At 42.7% G+C, this 23,258-nt stretch overlaps 2 protein-coding genes across 4 annotated transcripts in view; one reads left to right on the forward strand and one right to left on the reverse strand.

Moving 5' to 3' along the window:
* LOC118651061 (zinc finger protein 596-like) lies at positions 1 to 23,247 on the reverse strand. 3 transcript variants are annotated; one of them, XR_004966091.1, is made up of 12 exons: positions 23,034 to 23,247; positions 20,362 to 20,515; positions 19,133 to 19,394; positions 18,826 to 18,896; positions 9,032 to 9,112; positions 7,356 to 7,559; positions 6,125 to 6,220; positions 5,282 to 5,364; positions 3,813 to 4,818; positions 1,765 to 1,870; positions 1,573 to 1,640; positions 1 to 1,401 (listed from the first exon to the last, which is right to left on the reverse strand). XR_004966091.1 is itself a non-coding variant. In XM_036299812.1 (9 exons), exons 6-9 carry the CDS (start codon positions 7,498 to 7,500, stop codon positions 4,171 to 4,173), a joined length of 972 nt encoding a protein of 323 aa, XP_036155705.1. In that variant the 5' UTR covers positions 7,501 to 7,559; positions 9,032 to 9,112; positions 18,826 to 18,896; positions 19,133 to 19,394; positions 20,362 to 20,515; positions 23,034 to 23,247; the 3' UTR covers positions 3,199 to 4,170. The 3 variants fall into 3 exon arrangements, 1 of the variants encoding a protein (XP_036155705.1); XR_004966092.1 differs by lacking the exon at positions 1,765 to 1,870; XM_036299812.1 differs by lacking the exons at positions 1 to 1,401; positions 1,573 to 1,640; positions 1,765 to 1,870 and having other exon boundaries at positions 3,199 to 4,818.
* Positions 18,317 to 23,258, forward strand: part of DEFB108B (defensin beta 108B) — a 13,550-nt gene continuing 8,608 nt past the window's right edge. Inside the window, exon 1 of the mRNA XM_036297037.1 lies at positions 18,317 to 18,352. Coding sequence (XP_036152930.1) covers positions 18,317 to 18,352 — 36 coding nt within the window. The remainder of the gene's footprint in view (positions 18,353 to 23,258) is intronic.

A 23,258-nucleotide genomic window follows, 5' to 3' on the forward strand; every position in this document is an offset into this window, starting at 1 on the left:
CCTATTTTGCAGACTTTTATTGATATCAAACACAAACTCTAAAACAGAACTTTAATATGACATTCCATAAACAAAAGGTACAAAGTCATGGGAAGGGTCCCTGTCCTGATTTCCATTGAAATAACACAGCACAGTGAAAGAGTCTCACCTCAGGACCACAGGCACTACTTCAAATCTCCAGACCACACAGGTGGCCCTGCCCCAGGTTCCCCAAAGCAGACAGGTGCACACCTGATACCGATTCATTACAGAGCTTCCTATTTCCACTAGACTTAAGGGCAATTATTGCAACTTAACTTACTTTTACATACAATGGATGAAAATTTCTAAATACATACTTCCCTTACCAGTTCTATAAGAACAAATAGTTTATTATAAAAGCACCATTTGAAATGCCACTACACCTAGGTACATTAAAGTCCAATAACTGAGCCTTGTGCCCCAAGCATGATCAGGGTTCCACCATCTGTCCACACAGCACAGAAGGGAAGCTCTGATTCCCCAGAAACATTTTCCCCAAGTGACCATCCCTCTCCAGTTCCTCAGGTACTTCCAGGTGGCCTGGGACTGAAGAACATGTCTTCTCTGACATGGAGTGTCTCACTGGCCATCACCTTCTTCAGAGGAAGAGGACAGCTGAAGGGCCTCAAGGAGGACACTCAAGGAGACACAAGGACAGAATGCCTCTGACTTCTCAGTGGTGGGAGGGATCTGAGCAGCAGCTGTGAGCATCTCAGCAGGAGGGAGGATGGAGGTGTCGTGCACCTGGAACTCCACTGGCCTTTGTCTAATGTGGTGAAGACCATTCTGAGGGGCTGGCCTGGAACCTCGGGAACTGGTGGGAACTGGGACACATGGCAGGGCTGGAGAGTCTTGATGAGAGGGTGCTGGAGCGGAGGTTGAAGGTCTTGTCTCTGGGTGCTCTTCCAGCTGGGGCTGAGTCTCGGTTTCTTTGGGGTTTCTAGAAAATATGGCTGGAGGTCTGGGCAGCTCTCTTGCCGGGTACCTTGATGATGAGATCAGAGTCCTGGCCCACACTGTGTGCAGCAGCATGCTGGATGCTGTGTGAGTTCCCGTCAGGGAACTTGGCCTGTGGCTGGTGGATGAGGGCTTGGTCCAGGCCCTGGGTGCTGAAGGCAGAATGGGGCCTGTTGTCCCCCTCATGGACACTGTGGCTGGGATCCTGACCAAAGCGTGTGCCTTCTGCATGAGGGGAGTCTGTAACAGGACCTTCCTGTCCATTCTTTGGTACAGGAGGTAAGCAGGTGCTTCTCTCAACACCTTCAATAGGAAGTGCTGTGGATGTCATGACACATTTCCTTTTCGGTGACCAAGGGGTGAGATCAGGGTCTCTCACATATTTCCTCTTGTGTTGTGATCAGGTCTCAGCGTGTGTGGATCCTGTAAGAGAAACAACACCGATGTTATATATTAGAATTTTCTCACTATCAAGTAGAAACTAAAATTAAACCAACAACGACAAAAAGATCTTAAGAAAAGATATGAACTGCATAGGATAGTTTCAGGTTTTCCTCCATCATATTGAAGCCCATGGCCTGGGGGACTGGGTACCTATTCCAACGCTTCAGTGGACACCTGCTTGCCTTGTGCCCAAAGGCCCTGCAGTTCCAGCATCTCACCTGCGGGGAGAGAAGGAGGTCAGTGAGTCACCACAAAGCAGGGACACATTTGAAAGGAAACAGGGGGACAGATTTATGGAGGTGGAATATGGGTTACAGAGAGCGACATAAACACGGGGCTCACCTGGTGCCTGTTACTAAGATGTTGTGGTGCATGCCAAAGCCCCTATTAGTTGGGAAGGAACATGGAGGAAAATGCAAATTTTACCCTGGATCACACCTGAAGTCAGCTACAGTTTGGAGACAAATTATATATTAAGTAGATTATGTAGTTATGTAGTTATGTAATTATTACATAATTAAGTAGTTATGTAATAATATCTGACTTTATTTTAGAAAATGATTATAAAATATTTCAATGTAAAAAATAAGATAAAAGAAGACTGGTGTACCCAGATAGCAACGTAAATGCTAAAAAGTATATTTGTAATCAAATTTATTCCGGAGCAGGTTTCAAGCGTACCTAGTAAAATATTTTTATTTGCAAACACCAAGTGCCCACCAGCTGTAATAACTTGGTATATACAGTATCAATACATTAGTGCTCATAGCAACTCTCAGATAAAGGCACTCAGCTATTTCCACCTATGAAATGAAGAAACTGAGTCACAGAAAGGTTCAGTTACAAGGTCTCATGGGCTGTGACAGTGGCAATTAGAACCCCTGGGGTGTGTCTCCACAGTCTGAACTTCTCACCACAAATGTGTTCTCTTTGACCCTTGTTCACACTTCCGTGTGTCCCTGGCTGATCACAACCTATGTCTCTCTAGCCAGAGGGCCGAGATGTTGAACTCTGATTGCTAATCTCCTCATCCATGACTTGGCTGCCCCCCACTCCAGCTGCAGAGTCAGTGGAGGAGCTTTCTAAAAAATAATGACGTGTTAATGTCACACAGAGAAGTGCTCCTTCCACTGGTCGCAGGCTGATTTGGGATTGTGCCAGTTTTGGAAGAGCACAGACCATCCCAGGTATGTCTCGAGAGCATTTCTCCTTGAGGCTCAGGTCCAGTATTGGGGTTGGTTGAAGAGTAATATACTCCCAACCCCTGGGGCAAAGTAATTCTATCTTGCTGGAGTTTTCTTTCTGGGCTGCTGTGGGAACACACAGCACTGGCTCAGTTTGGGGAATGAGTAAGTACGTAACTCAGGACTCATCTAAATAAGATGTGGCACGAACTTCTGCCCCAATTAGTTGGAATCAGAAACATCATGGAATAATGCAAAAATTCTTGGCCTGGAAGGGCAGAGCTGCGCAGGGGCAGGGGCAGGGGCAGGGGCAGGGCTGGAGCCTATGTTACTGTTTGTACTAGTTATGACACTGTCCCATGCCCTGCTGGGCCGGGCTCACAGCGCAGAGAAACCTGTCAAAGGTCCCTGCTGTGACCACTAGGACACAGATGAAGACAGAAGATGGTGAGCTGTATGAAAGCAGCTGTGGGAGAAAGGAATACTCAGAGAGACAGGCTGAACCTCTAACACACATGCCAAGGTGTGCAGACTCCCACATCTGCATTTACAACTGTGTAAAAAAAGAAAACCAGGATTTTATCAACATAGATTTTTTCAGCAACAGTTTATTGTTTAATAGCAATAATCTATTGAAAAAGTTTAATCTAATTTCTTACAAAATTTTGCATTTAATATTCTCAGATCACCCTATCTTGCATTTATATGACATATTTTCCCCAGGAATAGTTTTTTTCCCCCTGAAAAGTATGAATCATGTGCTAAGTAGTATGTTAATTAAACCCCTAGAGGGTTTATTTTCTTCCCTAGACTGAGTTTTCAGGTATGAAATCCAGCAGAAGCTTTCTCCACTTTGAGTATAGAACTGCTGTCCCCTCAACATGAGGACTGTAGTGCTGACTATAAATGAGTGATCTCTGTCCTTCTTTCATGACACAGAACGTGTTTTCTATTCTCCAAATTCTCATATGAGCCACAGCATTCCTCTCTGAATAAAGGACTTCTCATAACTTTTCACTGAATCATTTCCCAAGGAAAAATTATTGGTATTACTCAAGAGGTTTTAGTCTCCTAAATACTGGTCTAGTGGTTATTTCATCACTGAGTTTTCTTGTGCACACCATGCTTGGAGTTTGGCTGAATAAATGTTCATAGCAATTACAGACCTAGAGGTTCTCCCAAGTGGGGTTTGCTCACATTGTTTACCATGAATTATAAATGAAAGCATTCCCAGTGACTGCAGACTGAGGGGTTCTCCCCTGTGTGAATTTTCTAGTATGAAGCTGAGAGCTGTTGCTGCAGACTTCTGCATTCTTTATACTTCCAGTGTGAGTTCTCCCATGTCACCTATGGTCAGACGAGTGGCTGAAGGCTTTGCCAGAGAGATTCCATGCAACTGGATTGTCTTCCATCTACATTTGCACATGGAAGATGAGTAAGAATGACTGCAGGACCTTCCACATTGATCACAGACAGTGTTTCCTTAATGTGTGAGTCCTTGCTGTTTTTTAATGTTAAAACTATGATTGAGTTTTCTTCTATATTCATTACTTATAATACCATGTCATCTCAGGTCAGAATATTTACTGAAGGCATTCAAAATTTTCTCTCCATTGTGGGTTCCTTCATGTCGTCTAAGGGCAGAACACTGACTGAAGGCTTTCCCACACAGATGACATCCATAAGGTTTCTCTCCTGTGTGAGTTCTCTCATGTCGTCTCAGGGCAGAACATTTACTGAAGGCTTTCCCACACTGACAACACTCATACGGTTGTTCTCCAGTGTGTGTCCTTTGGTGCTGTCTGAGGTTAGACGACTGACTGAAGGCTTTCCCACATATATGACATTCATAAGGTTTCTCTCCGGTATGAGTGAGACTATGTTTTCTAAGGTCAGAGCTCTGAATAAAGGCATTCCCACAGATGTGGCATTCGTATGGTTTCTCTCCAGTGTGAGTCATCTCATGTCTTCTAAGGCTAGAGCAATTACTGAAGGTTTTCCTACATAGATGGCACTCATATGATTTAACTCTGGTGTAAAGTTGCTTATGTTGATTAACATAAGACTGGTCACTAAAGGATTTTTGATATTGTTTGCTGATACAGGGTTTCTTTTCCATATGAGTTAACACATGTTGAGTCACTATGGAGCTATGAGTGAAAGCTCCCAAATCATTATATTCATAGGGATCCTCTTGAGTGTGAAATTTCTGCTTTGGGGAAAAAGATGAAAGGCTGTTAATTGATTTGCCCACATAAGTTCATACATTCACTTCTCTACATATGAGTACTAAACTAATCTTTCAGTGACGGTATCCAATTAAAATGTTTCCAACGATGCCTACATACGCCTGGTGTGTTACTCCACTCCACACACAGATTTTCTCTTCTGTAGCATCCCAACTACAGAGCTTATAGGTTACTTTTGAAAACTTCAATATGTTTCAAAGACTAGGTATACAAACAACATTTATGCAGTTGTCCTTTCTATTAATATCTCAGGTTATAGTTATGAGCTTAGGTTAATTCCTTCTCTACATTGAAACTACTCCAAGTTTTTTGCTCAGTAAAAGCTTTATCCCAAATTGACATAAATCACACTATTGTACTCAAGTACTAACATCCAATTGCCAAGTTTTAATTTGGATGACCAGAGTGAACACTCATGAAACTTACCAATTGCATGATTGTAAATGTGTCCTTTCCACTGGTATGTTGTGTGGCTATCATTTCTTCATTTTGAATGGCACTTTCCCTGCCTAAAATAATTTTTAAAAAATTAGAATGGCTTTAGGGGAATGAAGATGTGAGTATGTCTCAAAAATTGGCATACTGATGGGGAATACCCTAAGGAAGTAGAAACACACCCAAAGGCACTGACAATTAGTAAAGATTTTCAGGATTGAAGTACAAAAAACATAAAATAGATGTTGGGTAGCAAAAGAGAGGGAAACTTTCAAAGGGAAGGATCAGAACAAGATTATTATGTGAAAGCTTAACTTTAATAGCATATGAAAATCCTTATCCCTCAAGCCAATGACAGGACACATGAATTGTGACTGATATATATGTAAATTTATATATATATATATATATATATATATATATATGAATGGAATAATGACAGCATCTGAATAATTTTGCTTCATTGTCCATCTACATTTTGAAAAATATCACTCAAACTTCCCAAAGCCTTTACTTGATAGTCTAAGGCAGTGAGGTGAACCTATCACACGCATGTCAGTCACCTCTGACAGGCGAACTCATTTTTTTGGTTGATTTTTCTTTGTTAAATGGCATTTAAATATATAAAATAAATATCAAAAATATAAATCTTTGTTTTACTATAGTTGCAAATATCAAAACATTTCTATATGTGACAGGGCACCAGAGGTAAGTTAGGGTTTTTCAAAATGCTGACACGCCGAGCTCAAAAGGTTTGCCATCACTGGTCTAAGGACTTACTCAGTCACTGAGCAGACATCTCCTCACACTGAAGCCCTGACCCCTGCTGCTCACCTGCACTCTGGCCTTGGAGAAACCCAGTCCCTTCACTCCATAGCTCTTCTCCTTGCTCTAGCTGAAAAGTCACATCTGATTTGCAGATCCGATACCCTGTTTGTGAAAGAAAGTTATATGGATTTTGAGATATCTCTCTCTATATAAAAGGCTAAGTGACCTTCTGACTGTCCGACTGGCTGGTATGATGCACACTGACCACCAGGGGGCAGATGCTCAATGCAGGAGCTGCCGAGCTGCAGTGACTTCGTAGTGGTGGTTCTCAGGTCACACACCCCAAAAACAGAGAGGAGAGAGCCCGATCCTGGGGTGTGTCACCCGAGAACCACCCTCTCGCAATCTGGGACCCCCTGGGGGATGTTGGAGAGCCGGTTTTGGCCTGATCCCCACAGGCCAGGTTGAGGGACCTCACATGCTGGAGGGACCCTGCTCACTCTGTAGATGCTCTGTGAGCCGTGGCGCTGCCCCAGGTGTGGCTGGCCAGGGAGGGACCACAGGAGGTTGGCTCCAGGGCATGTCTGGCCCATCTTGCCCAGTCCCGATCTGCTGGCCACCTTCTAATTAATTTCCTTTTAATGTGCACAAATCCATGCACTGGGCACTAGTGTACTAATAAAAATGCATTCTCATTAAGTCCACGACAGGCTACTGAGGAAGAATAAGATCACTGAAGGTCATCAAAGGCACCAACACCTTTAACAAAGAAAATAGGTAAGAAATCCAAGTCACATGTCCACAGTAGTAAGACCTCTGGGTGCTGATGTCCACCCTTACATTCAGTCAGAAAGCAGAATCTTCCATCTTTTCAAAAATGGGGAAATTAAATGTCTCCAAAGTGACTTGAATATTATTTTCAAATGTAAGTTTCAAAAGAATAATCAAGTTTGTCATTTTCACTACTCTGGTCTTAAGTTCAGCATAGTGACTAGAACAGAATAATTATTTAGAAAATTTAATCAATTGATTTAAGCATTCAAAAATATTCATTGAGCTCCCAGTTCTCTTCTGAGTGTTAGATATTGAGTAGTAAGAAAGACATTAAATTGGGATCAAGATTACATTCTAGTTGGGTGAGAAACTAGGTGTAAGTAAATGAAAAGAGACAAGGTCTATGACAGAATCATGGTAGAGAGAGGAGTGGGCTGCGGAAGCTATTCTAGATAATTGTTGAATGAATGCATGAATACCTATTTACATACACACATACAAACATAAAAGTTGACACACTCACCCAGGGAAACCAGGTGACTGATGTTCTCCAGCATCACATCTCTGTACAGCTTTCTCTGGGGTGTTTCCAGCAGGGCCCACTCTTCCTGGGTGAAGTCTACAGCTACATCTTCAAATATCACTGATTCCTGAAACATCAAGGACATTCTGGTTTCGACAGAGTAACCCCAGCCAATGTCCAGAGTAGGAGGGTAGAGATGGCAACCTAAGAAAGGGGGATGAGGAGCTGGGTATATAGCAAGATCAAACTGAAGTTGGGGTTCTCAGTGCTGAGCTGGCATCTGCCTTTCAGATATATCACAGACATATTCATAGTCTGAACTAATCAGTCTTTGTTAAAAAGGAAAATCATATGAAATATGGTGTAATATAACCTTGAAATTTTCCAGAACTGATTTTTACTTCCAGACCCTTAAAAAGTTATAAGTAAAACTCACTTCCTGGTTAATGTCAAGTAATTTTACAGACTTCTAATTAAGGCAAACGATAACTGTGATTTGCCACTGTTGAATCATGACTATAGTTACATCATTCCCCTGCGTGAACCTCAGACTCCTTGTCTATGAAAGGGTTTAATAATGTGTTGTGAGTGTTGAAAGATTCCATGAATTAATCTTTTCTATGTAAACATGTATTAAATACATGCCATTGGTCTTTAACTCACTAAAATGTCCAGGATCCTTGAAGCAATCTCCGGCATTCCTCAGAAATGAGTAAGTTTCACACAGAACTTGGTACCAGTAGGTGCTGTCTGTCTTAATGCTACAGGACTCAGGTGTTCATAATAAACAACAGGTCAGATGGTCATCAGCACAAGCCAGGGCTCTGAGAGGCTGTGCTGAAGGACAGTCCTAACCTGACCGCCCTGTGGGATGAGGCCTCCCATCCTTGACTTTATCTGGGGCCTCAAGCAGCAGTTGTCACTGTGTCCTTTGTAGCTTTATCTTGTCTCCAGCTAATGGATAGAAGAGCCCCTGGATTGGTCTATCTAGTTCTCCAACGATTTTCCAGGGCCCTACATTTGACTCTGCTCTACTCCCTGCCCTGCATGCACAGCTGCAGGTAAGGCATAAAAGTGCATAGGCATGAATTCCAGCTACCAAGTATGAAGGAAGGGTCAATTACAGAAAGACAAAATGTGTAACTGGGACAAGAATGATCATGAGAATTTTAGGTGTCTTCTAAGAATTTTTCAAAAGTGAAAATATATTCTAGCAAGACCTTCCATTTAACATGGAAAAAATAAATGAATGATTCCTCATGCTCACCGAGCACCTGTAACATTCAATGACTGGCCTCCCTGATGAAACAACTGCCTCCCCAGGTCTACTTCTCGTTCATCTCTATTCACTGCACCCACCCACCTCTGTAGTCAATAGCATGATTAAGGAGTTCATTATTTCCCAGTGAGGCCATGCACTGAATTAGAGAAAGCTTCTCTCATCTCTTCTGCACATGTACAACCTGCTGGAATAAGTCAGTATGATGTTAGGAAGAATGTTAGTCATTGGGAGGTTCCTGACCCATTACAGCCATCTCAGAGACCTGGGGAAATTTCACTGGAGCTCAGATCTCTGACTACCTCCCGATTGCTTAGGACAGTGATGAAGTAGGAGAAATCTGCCCACTGATGTCAACAGCAGTGTGATTCCAGTAGAAAGAGGCATTCCTACTCACCAGCGGCTGCATGGTCAGTGACTCAGTTGCCAGGTATCTTTCTCTGGGTTTTCACTCACAGACAAAAGGACACAGGCAAAGCTGAGGACAGAGAAAGAAGCCTTGAGACTCCAATCTTATGCACAATATCCAGACCCTCCTGTCATGAAACTCCAGTGTTCACCTGGGTGTGTTCCCTACTCCCAGCCTAACCAACAAACAGGCAGCGAGTCTTCAAGAAATGCAGAGGACTCTCCTCCTCCCCTAGGGCCACAAGAATGAAGACTATGAGTAGAGTTGATAATAAAAAGCAAAGAAACACAGAAACCTTATGGATAAGAATATCAAATGTACAGAGGTTTTTATGCTAATTAGGCCATGGCATTCAGCTATTCAATTCCCTCCCTGATTTCCAAGTATAGTAATCCCTGACTCACACCATATGCAGACATTGGTATCCACCTGCAGGTAAGCACTGTGGAATTTCTCAGGTATCAGTACTGCCTTATGCACTAGCAGGGATTCTCCAACCTCCACATAATCCTCTGGACCCTCATTTCCTCCTGCTCAAGTACCCAAGCAACTAAGAACATGTTTTTTGATAGAGTTATCAATTCAACAACTTATTCCATTTGGAGGATTCAATGGCACCCATCCCATCCCAATCAAGTCCTTTAAATCTCTGCCAGCAGAAAGTGGCAGGAGGATGTACATGAGTCATAGAGGCACTGGCATGTACTGCCTTGGTCCTCTAGGTCAAAGAAGCCCAGATAATACAGAATTGCTGGAAATCTACTTGGTCCATCTCATATTTTCATAAGGTGGTAGCTGAAATCCTATTCTGTATTAACCTTCATTAGCTGCAGTATCCCTGCATTTCAGCGTGCACACGTGTATGCTTATGTGCATATGTATGTACAATAGTACACATAAAAGTGTGTGAGACACACACAGAGAAAGTATTTATAAACTCTAAATTCTCTCCTAAAATAGCAATAATCAGATGTATTTCATGGAAAATGATAATATATCATAAACAAAGGTAGCATTAACTTACCCATTTGTACCTGAAGTTCAGAAAAACAAAACAAAACAAGTGACATAAACAGAAGTGATTCCAAAAACTTTAATACTATAACAAAGTTTAATTTAAAAAAATATATATTTTTATTGATTTCAGAGAGGAAGGGAGAGGGAGAAATAGAAACATCAATGATGCATGTCGCCTACTGGGGAATGACCCTGAAACCCAGGCATGTGCCCTGCCTGGAAAACAAATGGTGACCTCCTGGTTCATAGGTCAATGCTCAATCACTGAGCCACCCAAGCTGGGCACAACGTTTCATTTTTCTGTATGTGAATTTCCAGTTGTTACTCTCCCCTTATTGAAGATTTTCTTTTCTACATTGTATTGTTTGAACTATGTTTCTGGACTCCCTATTGTGTTTTAATGATCTATTTGTCTACTATGTCATCAACAGATTATACCCTCGATTATTCATCCTTTCAAGAGTCTCTTTCCAGAAGCCTCACTATTTTGCGGATTTTGGTTGTTATGGGCAGTACTGTAGAGAAGCTAAAGCGAGGTCTATCCTGCTCTTTATTTTTAAGAGGACTAGGATCTATGATATCATTCAGGCTGAGTCAGGGTGACTCCATATAAGTAAAAATGCTTGTGTTTAAAATGTATATTCAAAGGGCATATTTCTCAGGTATCTAGAGTGTGCATATTTTACCATTAAGAAATAGAAAAACAGAGACGGAAGATGGCGGCGATATAGGCAGACGCGTCCCAGGTCGTGTCCCAGAGCAAATGGAATGAGCAGCTGAAACTAATAACACCCACACCGAACTGGCGAAATTGCTCAGCTGGTGAGACAGTTTGCAGCCGGGAAGAGCAGAACTCCCCTGGAAAGGTAAAAAAACCAGGGATTTGGGCAGGAAAGTTTGCCAGACCTCTGAGCCCAGAGAGTCGGAGGGAGACCGTGTGGCAGACAGCCGCGTCCCTTGGGACAGGCACAGCCCCTGACGGGGGAAAGGAGAACCGCGGGATTCCTCACGCCGCCAGGGGAATTGAGAGCTGGGTTCTGTGATCACAGAGGACTGAGCCTAAAGAGGGCAGCCTGAAGAGCTGACCAGACCATGCAGTCCCGGTAAGAGAAGAAGCTTACAGAAACCAAGCCTTCCCCGTTTCCGCGGCCGGCGTTTGTTTGTTTGTTTTCACTGAATCCTGTTCATGGGACATTTCGGATACAGACACTCACCTGTGATGAAGAGAGGGAGAGTGTGCGGAGGAGTGGAATCTGGGGAGAGACTGAGGAGAGAAGGGGGGCTGGGAGAGGTGGCAGCGAATTGAGTGCTGAGACACCCCTGAGCCCAGGACTGGGGCAGCCATTCTCTCTGGAGAGTGAGACTCCTCCCCCCAGCCCCCAGGCAAGGAGCACAGCCACACCCAGATTCCACCCTGTACTAGGTCAAGGATTAAAATAACCTGATCAGTCCCTGGGAGTTAACAGGGTCTGGCCTATAGAGGGATTTTCAATCCCAGCAACAACACAGCGCCGGTAACTAACTATTACGCAGCCAGTTCTGGGCAGTGAACTTCCACTGGACAGAGAGGCCCTATAGCCTCAGAGGCCAACCCCAGAACACTGCCACCCAGAGGCTGACCCACAAACTGACTCTTTGCTAAACACAAAATAAGGCAGTCTGGGAAACAAATGCAGCCTGCTTTAAAATAAGGACTGTGGTTTACAACACAGAGGAACAGTGTATCGCAGGGAAACTCAACACTCTCCTGAATACCTGGCAGGTCTAAGGCGAGCCACACTGAAGAACAGAAGAACCGAAGGACCTTCACTACTGCAATTTTTTTTTTCTTTTTACTTTTAACTACTTTTTTCTTTTTACTTTTACTTTTAACTTTTTACTTTTTTTCTTTTTTACCTTTTAACTAAGAAACCAATCTTTTTTTCTTTTTTTTTCCTTCTTCTTTTTTTCTTTTTTCTTTTTTTTTCTTCTTTTTCCATCACCTGATTTTACCCTTTTAATTACTACCTTCTTATTTTTAACCAGTATTATTACTGCTACCATTTTACCATTTTTTAAAGTGCCATTTTATTTTCTCTTTATTTTATTTTGGGATTAGTGTTCTCCATTCTATTTTCATCGTTATATTATTGGTTGTTTCTAGTTTGCATTCATCTCCAGGGAGCTGTTGCTGGAATTTGTTGGGATTAGTGGCTGTTCTATAGGAGTATTCTCCTCATATAAAAAGTCTCTTCCCCTCTTCCACTTCATTCTCTCTTTTCACTCTTTTTTTTCTTTTTTCTTTTCTTTTCTTTTCTCGCTTTTATTTTCCCCCCTCCTTTTTCCCAATTTCATTTTTGCACTCCTTTTTTTGGTCCCTACTTTTCTTTTCTTTTTTCTCTTTTATCTTTTTCTCTTCCTTCTTCCTTATCCCCTAATTCTCTTAATTCAGGTGGTCACCTTTATTTGGGGTTATTAATATCGTGAATATATTTGTGTATAGTGCCTGGTACGTGGTGCCTTGTTGTGTTGTATTTTGTGCCTTTAAATCAACGCAGCAGATCCAAGCAACAGCAACCTCCTGAGCACCACACCCTCTGCTGAGGAACAGCAGCTGTACGTGAAACCTCGCCCCACCAGCCAGAAGAGCCACCACAGCTGTGAACAGCACCCACCAGAGGAGCTGCTGCCAACTGAAGAGCAGCTGCTACCGCAACTGCCCGAAGAGCAACCACAGACCAAGGAGTCACTGCCACCAAGGGAGCAACCACTGAACGACTCAATGTCTAGATATGTCAGTGAGATCAAACATGGGTAGACAAAGAAACCCCCAAAGGAAAGAGTAGGAGGACTCTCCAGAAAAGCAGCTAAGTAATACAGAGGCATGCAACAGGACAGAAAAAGAATTCAGAATAAGGGTCCTAGAGTGCATAAACCAGATGGAGGAAAAAATCGACAACCTCTGCAAGAAGCAAGAAGAAACAGATGAAAAAATCGATAACATATGGAAGAAGCTAGAAGAAACAGATGAAAAAATCAACAACTTAAGTAAGACCCAAGAAGAAATGAAGAGTGATATAGTTGCAATGAAAAACTCCATTGAAAGTATCAACAGTAGACTAGGAGAAGCGGAGGACCGAATTAGTGAACTAGAAGACAAGGAAGCAAAACACACCTAAAATGTACTACAATTGGAGAAAAAAATTAAAAGACAGGAGGAGAGCCTAAGGGAGCTTTGGGACAACATGAAACGAAACAACATACGAATAATAGGGGTACCAGAACAACAGAAGGATGAACAAGGATTAGAAAACCTATTAGAAGAAATAATATCAGAAAACTTCCCTGAGGTGGGGAAGAAAAAAGTCACACAAGCCCAGAGAGTCCCAAACAAGGTGAACCCGAAAAGACCCACACCAAGACACATCATAATTACCATGGCAAATGTTCAGGACAAAGAGAGAATCTTACAGGCTGCAAGAGAGAGACGGAAAGTTACATACAAGGGATCTCCCATTAGATTGTCAAATGATTTCTCAACAGAAACACATCAGGCCAGAAAAGAATGGACAGAAATTTACAAAGTGATGCAAAGCAAAGGACTGAATCCAAGAATACTCTATCCAGCAAGGCTATCATTCAAACTTGAAGGGGAAATAAGAAGCTTCACAGACAAAAAAAGGCTAAGGGAGTTTATCACCACCAAGCCAGCAATGCAAGGAATGCTAAAGGGACTGGTATAAAAATAAGAAATAAAAAGCTCAGAAAGAAAACAGCCACACAAAAAAAGAAATGGCTACAAACAAGTACCTTTCAATAATAACTTTAAACGTAAATGGACTAAATGCTCCAAACAAAAGACATCGAGTGGCTGAATGGATAAAAAAACATGACCCATACATCTGCTGTCTATAAGAAACCCACCTCATTAGAAGGGACTCACACAGACTGAAAGTGAAAGGATGGAAAAATATCTTTCAGGCAAATGGAAAGGAAAAGAAAGCTGGGGTAGCAATACTTATATCGGACAAAATAGACCTCAAAGTGAAGGCCATAACAAGAGATAAGGAAGGCCACTTCATAATACTAAAGGGATCAATACAACAAGAAGATATAACCCTGGTAAACATATATGCACCCAATGCAGGAGCACCCAAATTCATAAAAAAACTCCTGGAAGATATCAAAGGAGAGATCGACAACAATACAATCATAGTAGGGGACTTTAATACACCACTGACAGCACTGGATAAGCCCTCTAGACAAACAATCAGCAAAGATACAGCAATCCTAAATGACTCACTAGATCAGATGGACTTAATAGACATCTTCAGAACACTTCACCCCAAAGCCAGGGAATATACATTCTACTCAAATGCTCATAAGACATATTCAAAAATAGACCATATATTGGGTCACAAGCAAAATATCCCCAAATTCAAGAAGATTGAAATCATAAAAAGCGTCTTCACAGACCACGATGGCATAATATTAGAAATAAACTACAATAAAAACAACCCAAAATACTCAAACACCTGGAAGCTGAATAGCATGCTATTAAATATTGATTGGGTTACCAATGAAATCAAAGAAGAAATTCAAAACATCCTGGAAACTAATGACAATGAAAACACAACAATCCAAAACCTATGGGGCACAATGAAAGCAGTCCTGAGAGGGAAGTTTATAGCTCTACAGGCCTATCTCAAAAAAACAAGAAAAAAATGGTAGTAAATCATCTAACTCTACAACTCAAAGAATTAGAAAGAGAGCAACAAGAAAATCCCAGAGTGAGCAGAAGGAAGGAGATAATAAAGATTAGAGCAGAAATAAATGACATAGAGACCAAAAAAAACAATACAGAAAATCAATGAAACCAAGAGCTGGTTCTTTGAAAGGATAAACAAGATTGACAAACCTCTAGCCAGACTCACCAAGAAGCAGAGAGAGAGGACCCAAATAAACAAAATCAGAAACAATAGAGACGAAATAACAACAGACCCCACAGAAATACAAATGATTGTTAAAAAATACTATGGACAGCTCTACTCCAACAAACTAGACAACATGGAGGAAATGGACAAATTCCTAGAAAAATACAACATTCCAAAACTCAATCAGGAAGAATCTAAAAATCTCAACAGGCCAATAGCTATGGAAGAAATTGAAGCAGTCATCAAAAATCTTCCATCAAACAAAAGCCCAGGACCAGACGGCTTCACAGGGGCGTTTTACCAAACATTCAAGGAAGAACTAAAACCTATCCTCCTCAGACTACTACAAAAAATTCAAGAGGAAGGAACACTTCCAAGCTCATTCTATGAAGCCAGCATCACCCTAATACCAAAACCAGGTAAAGACAACACAACGAAAGAGAATTATAGGCCAATATCCCTCATGAATATAGATGCCAAAATCCTCAACAAAATCTTAGCAAATCGGATCCAGCAGTACATCAGAAAGATCATACACCATGACCAAGTAGGATTTATCCCAGGGATTCAAGGATGGTACAATATCCGCAAATCATTAAACGTGATACATCACATAAACAAATTGAAAGAAAAAAACCACATGGTCATATCAATTGATGCAGAAAAAGCATTTGACAAAATTCAACACCCATTTTTGATAAAAACTCTCAGCAAGGTGGGAGTAGAAGGATCATACCTCAACATAATAAAAGCCATATATGACAGGCCCACAGCCAACATCATACTCAATGGACAAAAACTAACACCATTTGCCCTAAGAACAGGAACAAGACAGGGATGCCCCCTCTCACCACTCCTGTTCAACATAGTACTGGGAGTGTTAGCCATTGCAATTCGGCAAGAAGAAGAAATAAAAGGCATCCAAATTGGAAAAGAGGAAGTAAAACTGTCCTTATTTGCAGACGACATGATATTATACATACAAAACCCTAGAGACTCCATCAAAAAACTACTAGACTTAATACATGAATTTGGCAATGTAGCAGGATACAAAATTAACCCCAAGAAATCTGAGGCATTTCTATATACTAGTAGTGAACTTTCAGAAAGAGAGATTATAAAAACAATCCCGTTTACCATCGCACCAAAAAAATTAAGCTACCTAGGAATAAACTTAACTAAAGAGGTAAAAGACCTCTACTCAGAAAACTACAGGACGTTGAAAAAAGAGATAGAGGAAGACATAAAGAGATGGAAGAACATACCGTGTTCATGGATTGGTAGAATCAACATCATTAAAATGTCCATACTACCCAAAGCAATCTATAAATTCAACGTACTTCCCATTAAAATACCAATGGCATACTTCAGAGATCTAGAACGAACTCTCCAAAAATTCATCTGGAATAAAAAAAGACCCCGAATAGCTGCAGCAATCCTGAAAAAGAACAAAGTAGGTGGGATCTCAATACCAGATATCAAGTTGTATTACAAAGCCACTGTTCTCAAAACTGCCTGGTACTGGCACAAGAATAGGCATATAGATCAATGGAATAGAATAGAGAGCCCAGAAATCGGCCCGAACCAATATGCTCAATTAATATTTGACAAAGGAGGGAAGAACATACAATGGAGCCAAGATAGTCTCTTCAATAAATGGTGTTGGGAAAATTGGACAGATACATGCAAGAAAATGAAACTAGACCACCAACTTACACCATACACAAAAATAAACTCAAAATGAATAAAGGACTTAAATGTACGACAGGAAACCATAAAAATTCTAGAAGAATCCAAAGGCAACAAAATCTCAGACATATGCCGAAGCAATTTCTTCACTGATACAGCTCCTAGGGCACTTGAAACTAAAGAAAAAATGAACAAATGAGACTACATCAAAATAAAAAGCTTCTGCACAGCAAAAGAAACCATCAACAAAACAACGAGAAAACCCACTGTGTGGGAAAACATATTTGCCAATGTCATATCTGATAAGGGCCTAATCTCCAAAATTTATAGGGAACTCATACAACTTAACAAAAGGAAGATAAACAATCCAATCAAAAAATGGGCAAAGGACCTAAATAGACACCTTTCAAAAGAGGACATTCAGGAAGCCAAGAGACATATGAAAACATGCTCAAAGTCACTAATCATCTGAGAGATGCAAATCAAAACAACAATGAGGTACCATCTCACACCTGTCAGACTGGCTATCATCAACAAATCAACAAACGACAAGTGATGGAGAGGATGTGGAGAAAAAGGAACACTTGTGCACTGCTGGTGGGAATGCAGACTGGTGCTGCCACTATGGAAGACAGTACGGAGTTTCCTTAAAAAACTGAAAATGGAACTCCCATTTGACCCTGTGATCCCACTTCTAGGAATATATCCCAAGAAACCAGAAACACCAATCAGAAAGGATATATGCACCCCTATGTTCATAGCAGCACAATTCACCATAGCTAAGATCTGGAAACAGCCTAAGTGCCCATCAGTAGATGAATGGATTAGAAAACTGTGGTACATCTACACGATGGAATACTATGCTGCTCTAAAAAGGAAGGAACTCTTACCATTTGCAATGTCATGGATGGAACTGGAGAGCATTATGCTAAGTGAAATAAGCCAGTCAATGAAAGAAAAATACCACATGATCTCACTCATTCATGGATAATAGAGACCATTATAAACTTTTGAACAATAATAGATACAGAGGCAGAGCTGCCTCAAACAGATTGTTGAACTGCAGCGGGAAGGCCGGGGAGGGTTGGGGGGCAGGAGGTAGGGGGGTAAGAGATCAACTAAAGGACTTGTATGCATGCATATAAGCATAACCAGTGGACATAAGACACTGGGGGATAGGGGAGACTAGGGGACTGTCTAGGGAAGGGGGGTAAAATGGACACATATGTAATACCCTTTGTAATACTTTAAGCAATAAATTAAAAAAAAAAATTAAAAAAAAAAAAGAAATAGAAAAACAATGCACCGAAGGTCTCTTTAGATTTAGCTAATGATTAAGGACTGTGAAACCCTACAAGTTTCAAAAGCTTGGGGCTTCCTAGAATAAATGATTTAGCTTCACTATTGATTTTCCTATATGGACTATGTGCTTTAACGCTTTTGAAAATATTAAACATTTGACAGACTAAGGACATGATCTTAAGATAAATGGAGATACAGATATACAAAAGAACAAATAGATTTTGAAGAAAAATCATGCAGTATACATTCATTTTAAGTATAAGCAGTTGATATTTTAAGAAGTGTCATCATCACCATCATCACCATCACCTTCATCTTCATCACGGAAGATTAGTGCCCCAAGACCAAAAAAATGTTGAACAAGTTTCTCCTGGACTGGATGGCAGAGGTAAGGGCCCAGGCTGGGGACAGAGTCAAGCTTCCCCACAGGCTGGTGGTGTGCAAGTGTTCAATGAGTGTGAAGTGCTCACAGTTGGAACACGGAGGATCACTGCTGTAATAACTTATATCTTCTTACCCACTCCCCTCATTAAAGCCAGACTGATGTCACAACCATTTAGCCTCTCATACGCAACGACTAAAACTCTGGTCCCATGTGTTATCAGAAGAGATGCCTTATAACAGGGGTCTCTCCCTGCAACAGCCAAAAGTTCTGATAATTAAGGAACTAAAATTAATCACCTTTAACTTGAATCAAGAAGTGCAATTACTGATGATAAGGACCCTGGACAATCTCAGAGCTCCACGGATCCATTACATCTGCCCACTCTAGGAGCCTGGGGTGGTTTCTGTGTGTGAGAACAGCCATCCCAAGTACACCAAGGAGTCCCTCATGATTTCCCCAAGAGGGTCCGTACATACCCTGAAAGGTGTCAGGTACACATCTCCATGGTTCAGAATATTCAGTGAGCATCTTCCCGTGCTGAAAAGCTCTGCAGAGAAGGAAAGTGACATTCATCTCTAAACCCCAGGGAAGCCCAAGGTTCCACCTGTGACCCAGTTGCCCTCTGCGGCCACAAGGCCAGAAAGTGGTTGGATGCTCCCTGCCCCTGCTCCAACTGTGCCCTGAACTCTGATATCCCTCAAACACCTGCTCTACCCTGAGCTTTGCAGCACCTGCTCTTCTCAGAACAGCGAGAACATCTGCCCCCTGGATATTGGTCCACACCTGGAAATTTGAGTCTTCTCTGCAGTGCACAGGAAGGAGAGTCTTCAGCATCACAGAACAGGCAGCGTCTAGTGGATACCACGCTCTGCTCTCTGCCCGCCGTGTGCCTGTACAGGGATGGAAACCTGAATCCTTGGCCTTCCTGGGTGAGTGAAGAGGTCTGAGGTACGGAAGAGTTGTTTAAATGTCTGGATTCTGGACATTATTTTTTCTTATTTTCCTCTGAGTCACTCAACAGGGAGGACAGGCCTTTTGATCAGATCTGGAAGAGAAAAACCAGATTAATGCAAGGATCTGATAACTGGGAAAAGGTAGCCACTCCCTAGGACAGTTCACTGCCCAAGATGCTCCATAATACAGTTTACTGATGGGGGTAACCCAGAGAATATGGATAATCCCAGAAGAGGGAAGGAAGAGTTAGGAAAACTAACAAGGCATTGGCCATGGGATTATGTTGGGTTTTGATTTCAAGGCAAATTTAGGTTTAAATGTAAAATCTTTTTTCATCTTAAGAATTTTTCTTCTAATGAAATACAGGGCTCTCTGGGGAAGCCCTATGCACGGGAAACAGGACATCCCTGTGTGTGGGAGGAATGCACCTAAGAGTCGTGCTGTGTGCCTCCAAGTGGCAGCATCAAGAAAGGTCCTGTGTGGATGAGAACTATGAACTATGTAGAAGCCATGAACTTTCTTAGATCGTGGGGAACCTCCGCCAGCTCCCACACATGTTCCAAATGTACTGTGGAAAACAGTCATCATGTTGAGCCAGGCAGAGTTCCTGCTGCAGACATATATTTCTCTCTAAATAATCACCATGTGATTTAAGGAGAACTAAACTCAATGAAAAAAAGATGCAGCAGCTATTAAAAAGGCTCAAGTATAAAAGAGGTAGAAGTGAAAGTTATTGAAAGTTAATATTCAAGAAATCCTTCGCCTGTAGCAGAACATTATTTTAAAATTATTCAACAATTTCAGTAATGGACAGCTTACAACTTATTAAAATCCCCCAGGCCCAGGGAACAAGCATAGAAAGCTAGAGAGGAGGTCCAAGCCTTCTGGAGCCTTTGCAGTATTTTCTAAGTGTGCTACAGAACCACAGAACTGCTCATGCTGCTCCACAGGCCTGCGGGCGTGGAACAGGGCAAGGAGGGGCTAATGCAGGCTCCCAAAACAGCCCCAGCTCCCACCAACAGCCCCAGGCTCAGAAGCGGGATGCCAGAAGTACACACCTGAAGGTGGTAGAGTGGAACACAAGGCAAAAAGTGCAGCAGGACAGGGCCAGGAAAGGCTTTAGTCTTAATGTTCGTAGTAGGTGGGGCTTTGGGGGACTGGTGGGCAGGACATGGTCCTTGAGTCCAGACACCTTCCCAGAGGCCAGATCCCCTGTAAGGCACACACACAAAACATGTAAATGAATCAATATAAGAGTTGTCTCTGAATGGCAGATTGTTTTCCAGATATATTTTTATGTTCTATTAGAGGCCCAGTGCATGAAATTAGTGCACTGGTACGGTCCCTAGCAGCTGCTGGCTGGATACTCCCTCCCTTCCCCTGGCTGGCCCTGCCCCCTGGTAGAACTCCTGGTCAAGGGAACAATTTGTATACCACCCTTTTATTATATAGGATCATTTTTTACTCATTTGTATTTCAGCATTTTGGAACAATTAACACATCTAAATAAAAATTCATTTAATGTGTAGATTACAGAGGAAATTCAAATGATGGCTTATTCTACACCATCCTTTTGGTAGTAAGCAATATGTACAGTCAACAAATAATGAGCCACTTTGAAAGTCATACAGTTACTAGACAAAGTCCAGGCAAGAGGAGGTTTTTTTTTTTTTTTTTTTTTTTTTACATTAGCATATATGTTTTCATATAGCACGCAGACTTTTGAAAGAAAACAGAAGTTTAGTGAGAGTTTCTGCTGCGCCTACACACATTTGCTCCTATTGGATGCTATTAAGAGGATATTAATATCATCTAGTAAAGTTTCTATTACTCACTAAAGACTATGAACTTAAAAAAACTCCTTGCCACAACTGTTGACACTAAGCATTTCACAGATATCCTCCCTTGAAGAATAGAAAAATAATGTGATTATTTCCACTTTAAAATACTGCAAGAAGTTTAGTAAGGCCAAGTATGTACCAAGCAAATTTCTCCTGCTCCTGAGTGTCTGTCTTCCTCCCACTCCCTGATCCTTATTCTTATTCCTTCTCCAAGTTCCCTTCACAGAATCTGCCCTCTCCTCATTGGGGAGATGCTTTTGACATACCCTCAGTTGTGACTGTGGGGCAGGCAAGGAGGTCAGCAGGAGAGGCCAGTAGAGAGGAGCAGCACTGTCCTCACAGGAAGGACAGGCATGGATGGGAGAGTGGCAGGGTGTGCCCTTCTCACCCCTGCCCTTAAAAAGTACAGCTTAGCCCCCACCCACTGGTGTGGCTCAGTGGTTGAGTGGCGATCCATGAACCAGGGGGTTACAGTTCAATCCAGGTCAGGGCACATGCCTGGGTTGCAGGCTCGATCCCCAGTGTGGAGCGGGCAGGAGGCAGCTGATCAATGATTCTTTCCCATCATTGATGTTTCTATCTCTCTCTCCCTCTCCCTTCCTTTCTCTGAAATCAATAAAAACATATAAAAAATTTTAAAAAGTACAACTCAAATTTCATACCACTGAGCAGGAGCCACTTCTCCCATCATTTATGGCTTTAATCACAATGATGTCAAGTATTTAATTCTTCGTTCCCAGAATATCACATAAACTATCAGCCCTAGCTGATCTGGCTCAGTGCATAGAGCATCAACTTGTGGACTAAAGCGTTCTGAGTTTGATTCAGGTACCTAGGTGGCAGGCTGGATCCCTGGCCCTGGTTGGATGCATGCAGGTGGCAACCAATTGATGTGTTTCTCTCGCATCGATGTTTCTCTCTCTCCCTCTCCCTCCACCTTCCACTCTTTCTAAAAATCAATGGAAAAAATATCCTTGGGTGAGGATTAACAACAACAACAACAACAAATTATGACTGCTGGCAGACCTAATTAGCAGCACTGGGAATCATGAAAATAGCTCTGAGCAACGTAGAAGCCAGATAAGCTCTCTTCCCACAAAATTCCATGACGACCCAGCCTATCCTCGCTCGATTTCAGATACAGGACACAGAGGACACAGACCTCGCTGGAAATTTTAGTTCACAGCCAGCTAACTTAAAAGATTACGCAAGGGGAGGAACATGTTGAATGTTGAACTCATCGATGAAACTCGGCTTTGACTGTTCCTGTAAAATAAATCACCAACATGCTTACACATTGAAATAGTGTACGATTATCTGCTCAGCACCAAGGAGTGTCTTCCGATCAGAACCTCCTCATCGGAACCGGACAGAATACATGTCAGTGGGAACAGAAGCTGTTGATTGACAACGGAACTCCAATGACGCTGGGATCTGCCTTCCTTTTGCCCGGGTGCTGGCCAAATCCCTCCCGCTGGCCTGTCTCCTCCCCTGCTTGCGGTCCTGGTCTCTCTGCCCCTACGGCACTGCTCTCTGCCCAGGTCCCATCTTCCACCCCCATTGCCTTTCCCTTCTTTTTCCTGCCCCTCCGGGTCTTTCTCACCATCCACCCGACCCTCGCGCACCGGTGGGATGAGGAGGTCCCGCGCAGGAAGCGCACTCCCAGTGGGACAGGACTGTCAACACTAAGCCTGACAGCTGGGCCGGTGGGCGGGGCTTGAGGGCCAAGGAACCGGAAGTGCCCAGGACGCGGTGGGCTCCCGGAAGGCGCCCCGATTTGGCCGGGGGGAGGATCTCAAGGGGGCCTGCGGGGCGGCCGGCGCTGCGCGGTGCGGAGAGGAGACGGTGCAAAGGGCCCCGGCAGGCAGGGCGGGGCGGGGCGATTTTACCTGCAAGGGAGCGGACCGGGCCCGCAGCTCCCCGACTGGGCGGGGCTCCCCGCGGCTGGGGCGGGCGGACGGGGCGGGCGCAGTTCCTCCAGGTCCCTGGGTCCCGGGCTGCGGGTGTGGAGGACGCGGCGCTGGGGTATCCACGAGCGATCCTGACCTGGAAATACCAAAACTCGCTCCCGCCAACGGAACCCTAGAGCGGGGAATCTGCTTCCGGGTCGGCAG

This window comes from Myotis myotis, unplaced genomic scaffold (genome assembly GCF_014108235.1).
Source record: "Myotis myotis isolate mMyoMyo1 unplaced genomic scaffold, mMyoMyo1.p scaffold_m19_p_3, whole genome shotgun sequence".
In the NCBI taxonomy this organism is placed as follows: Eukaryota; Metazoa; Chordata; class Mammalia; order Chiroptera; family Vespertilionidae; genus Myotis; species Myotis myotis.

What these genes read in the sequence shown, in the direction of transcription:
- LOC118651061 (XM_036299812.1), bottom strand. Translation starts at nt 7,500, where the DNA reads ATGTCCTTGATGTTTCAGGAATCAGTGATATTTGAAGATGTAGCTGTA. An exon ending in CAGTCACCTGGTTTCCCTGG is followed by an intron (nt 6,221 to 7,355) that starts GTGAGTGTGTCA and finishes TTTCACAAACAG; the next exon opens with GGTATCGGATCTGCAAATCA. An exon ending in TCTCCAAGGCCAGAGTGCAG is followed by an intron (nt 5,365 to 6,124) that starts GTGAGCAGCAGG and finishes AAATTATTTTAG; the next exon opens with GCAGGGAAAGTGCCATTCAA.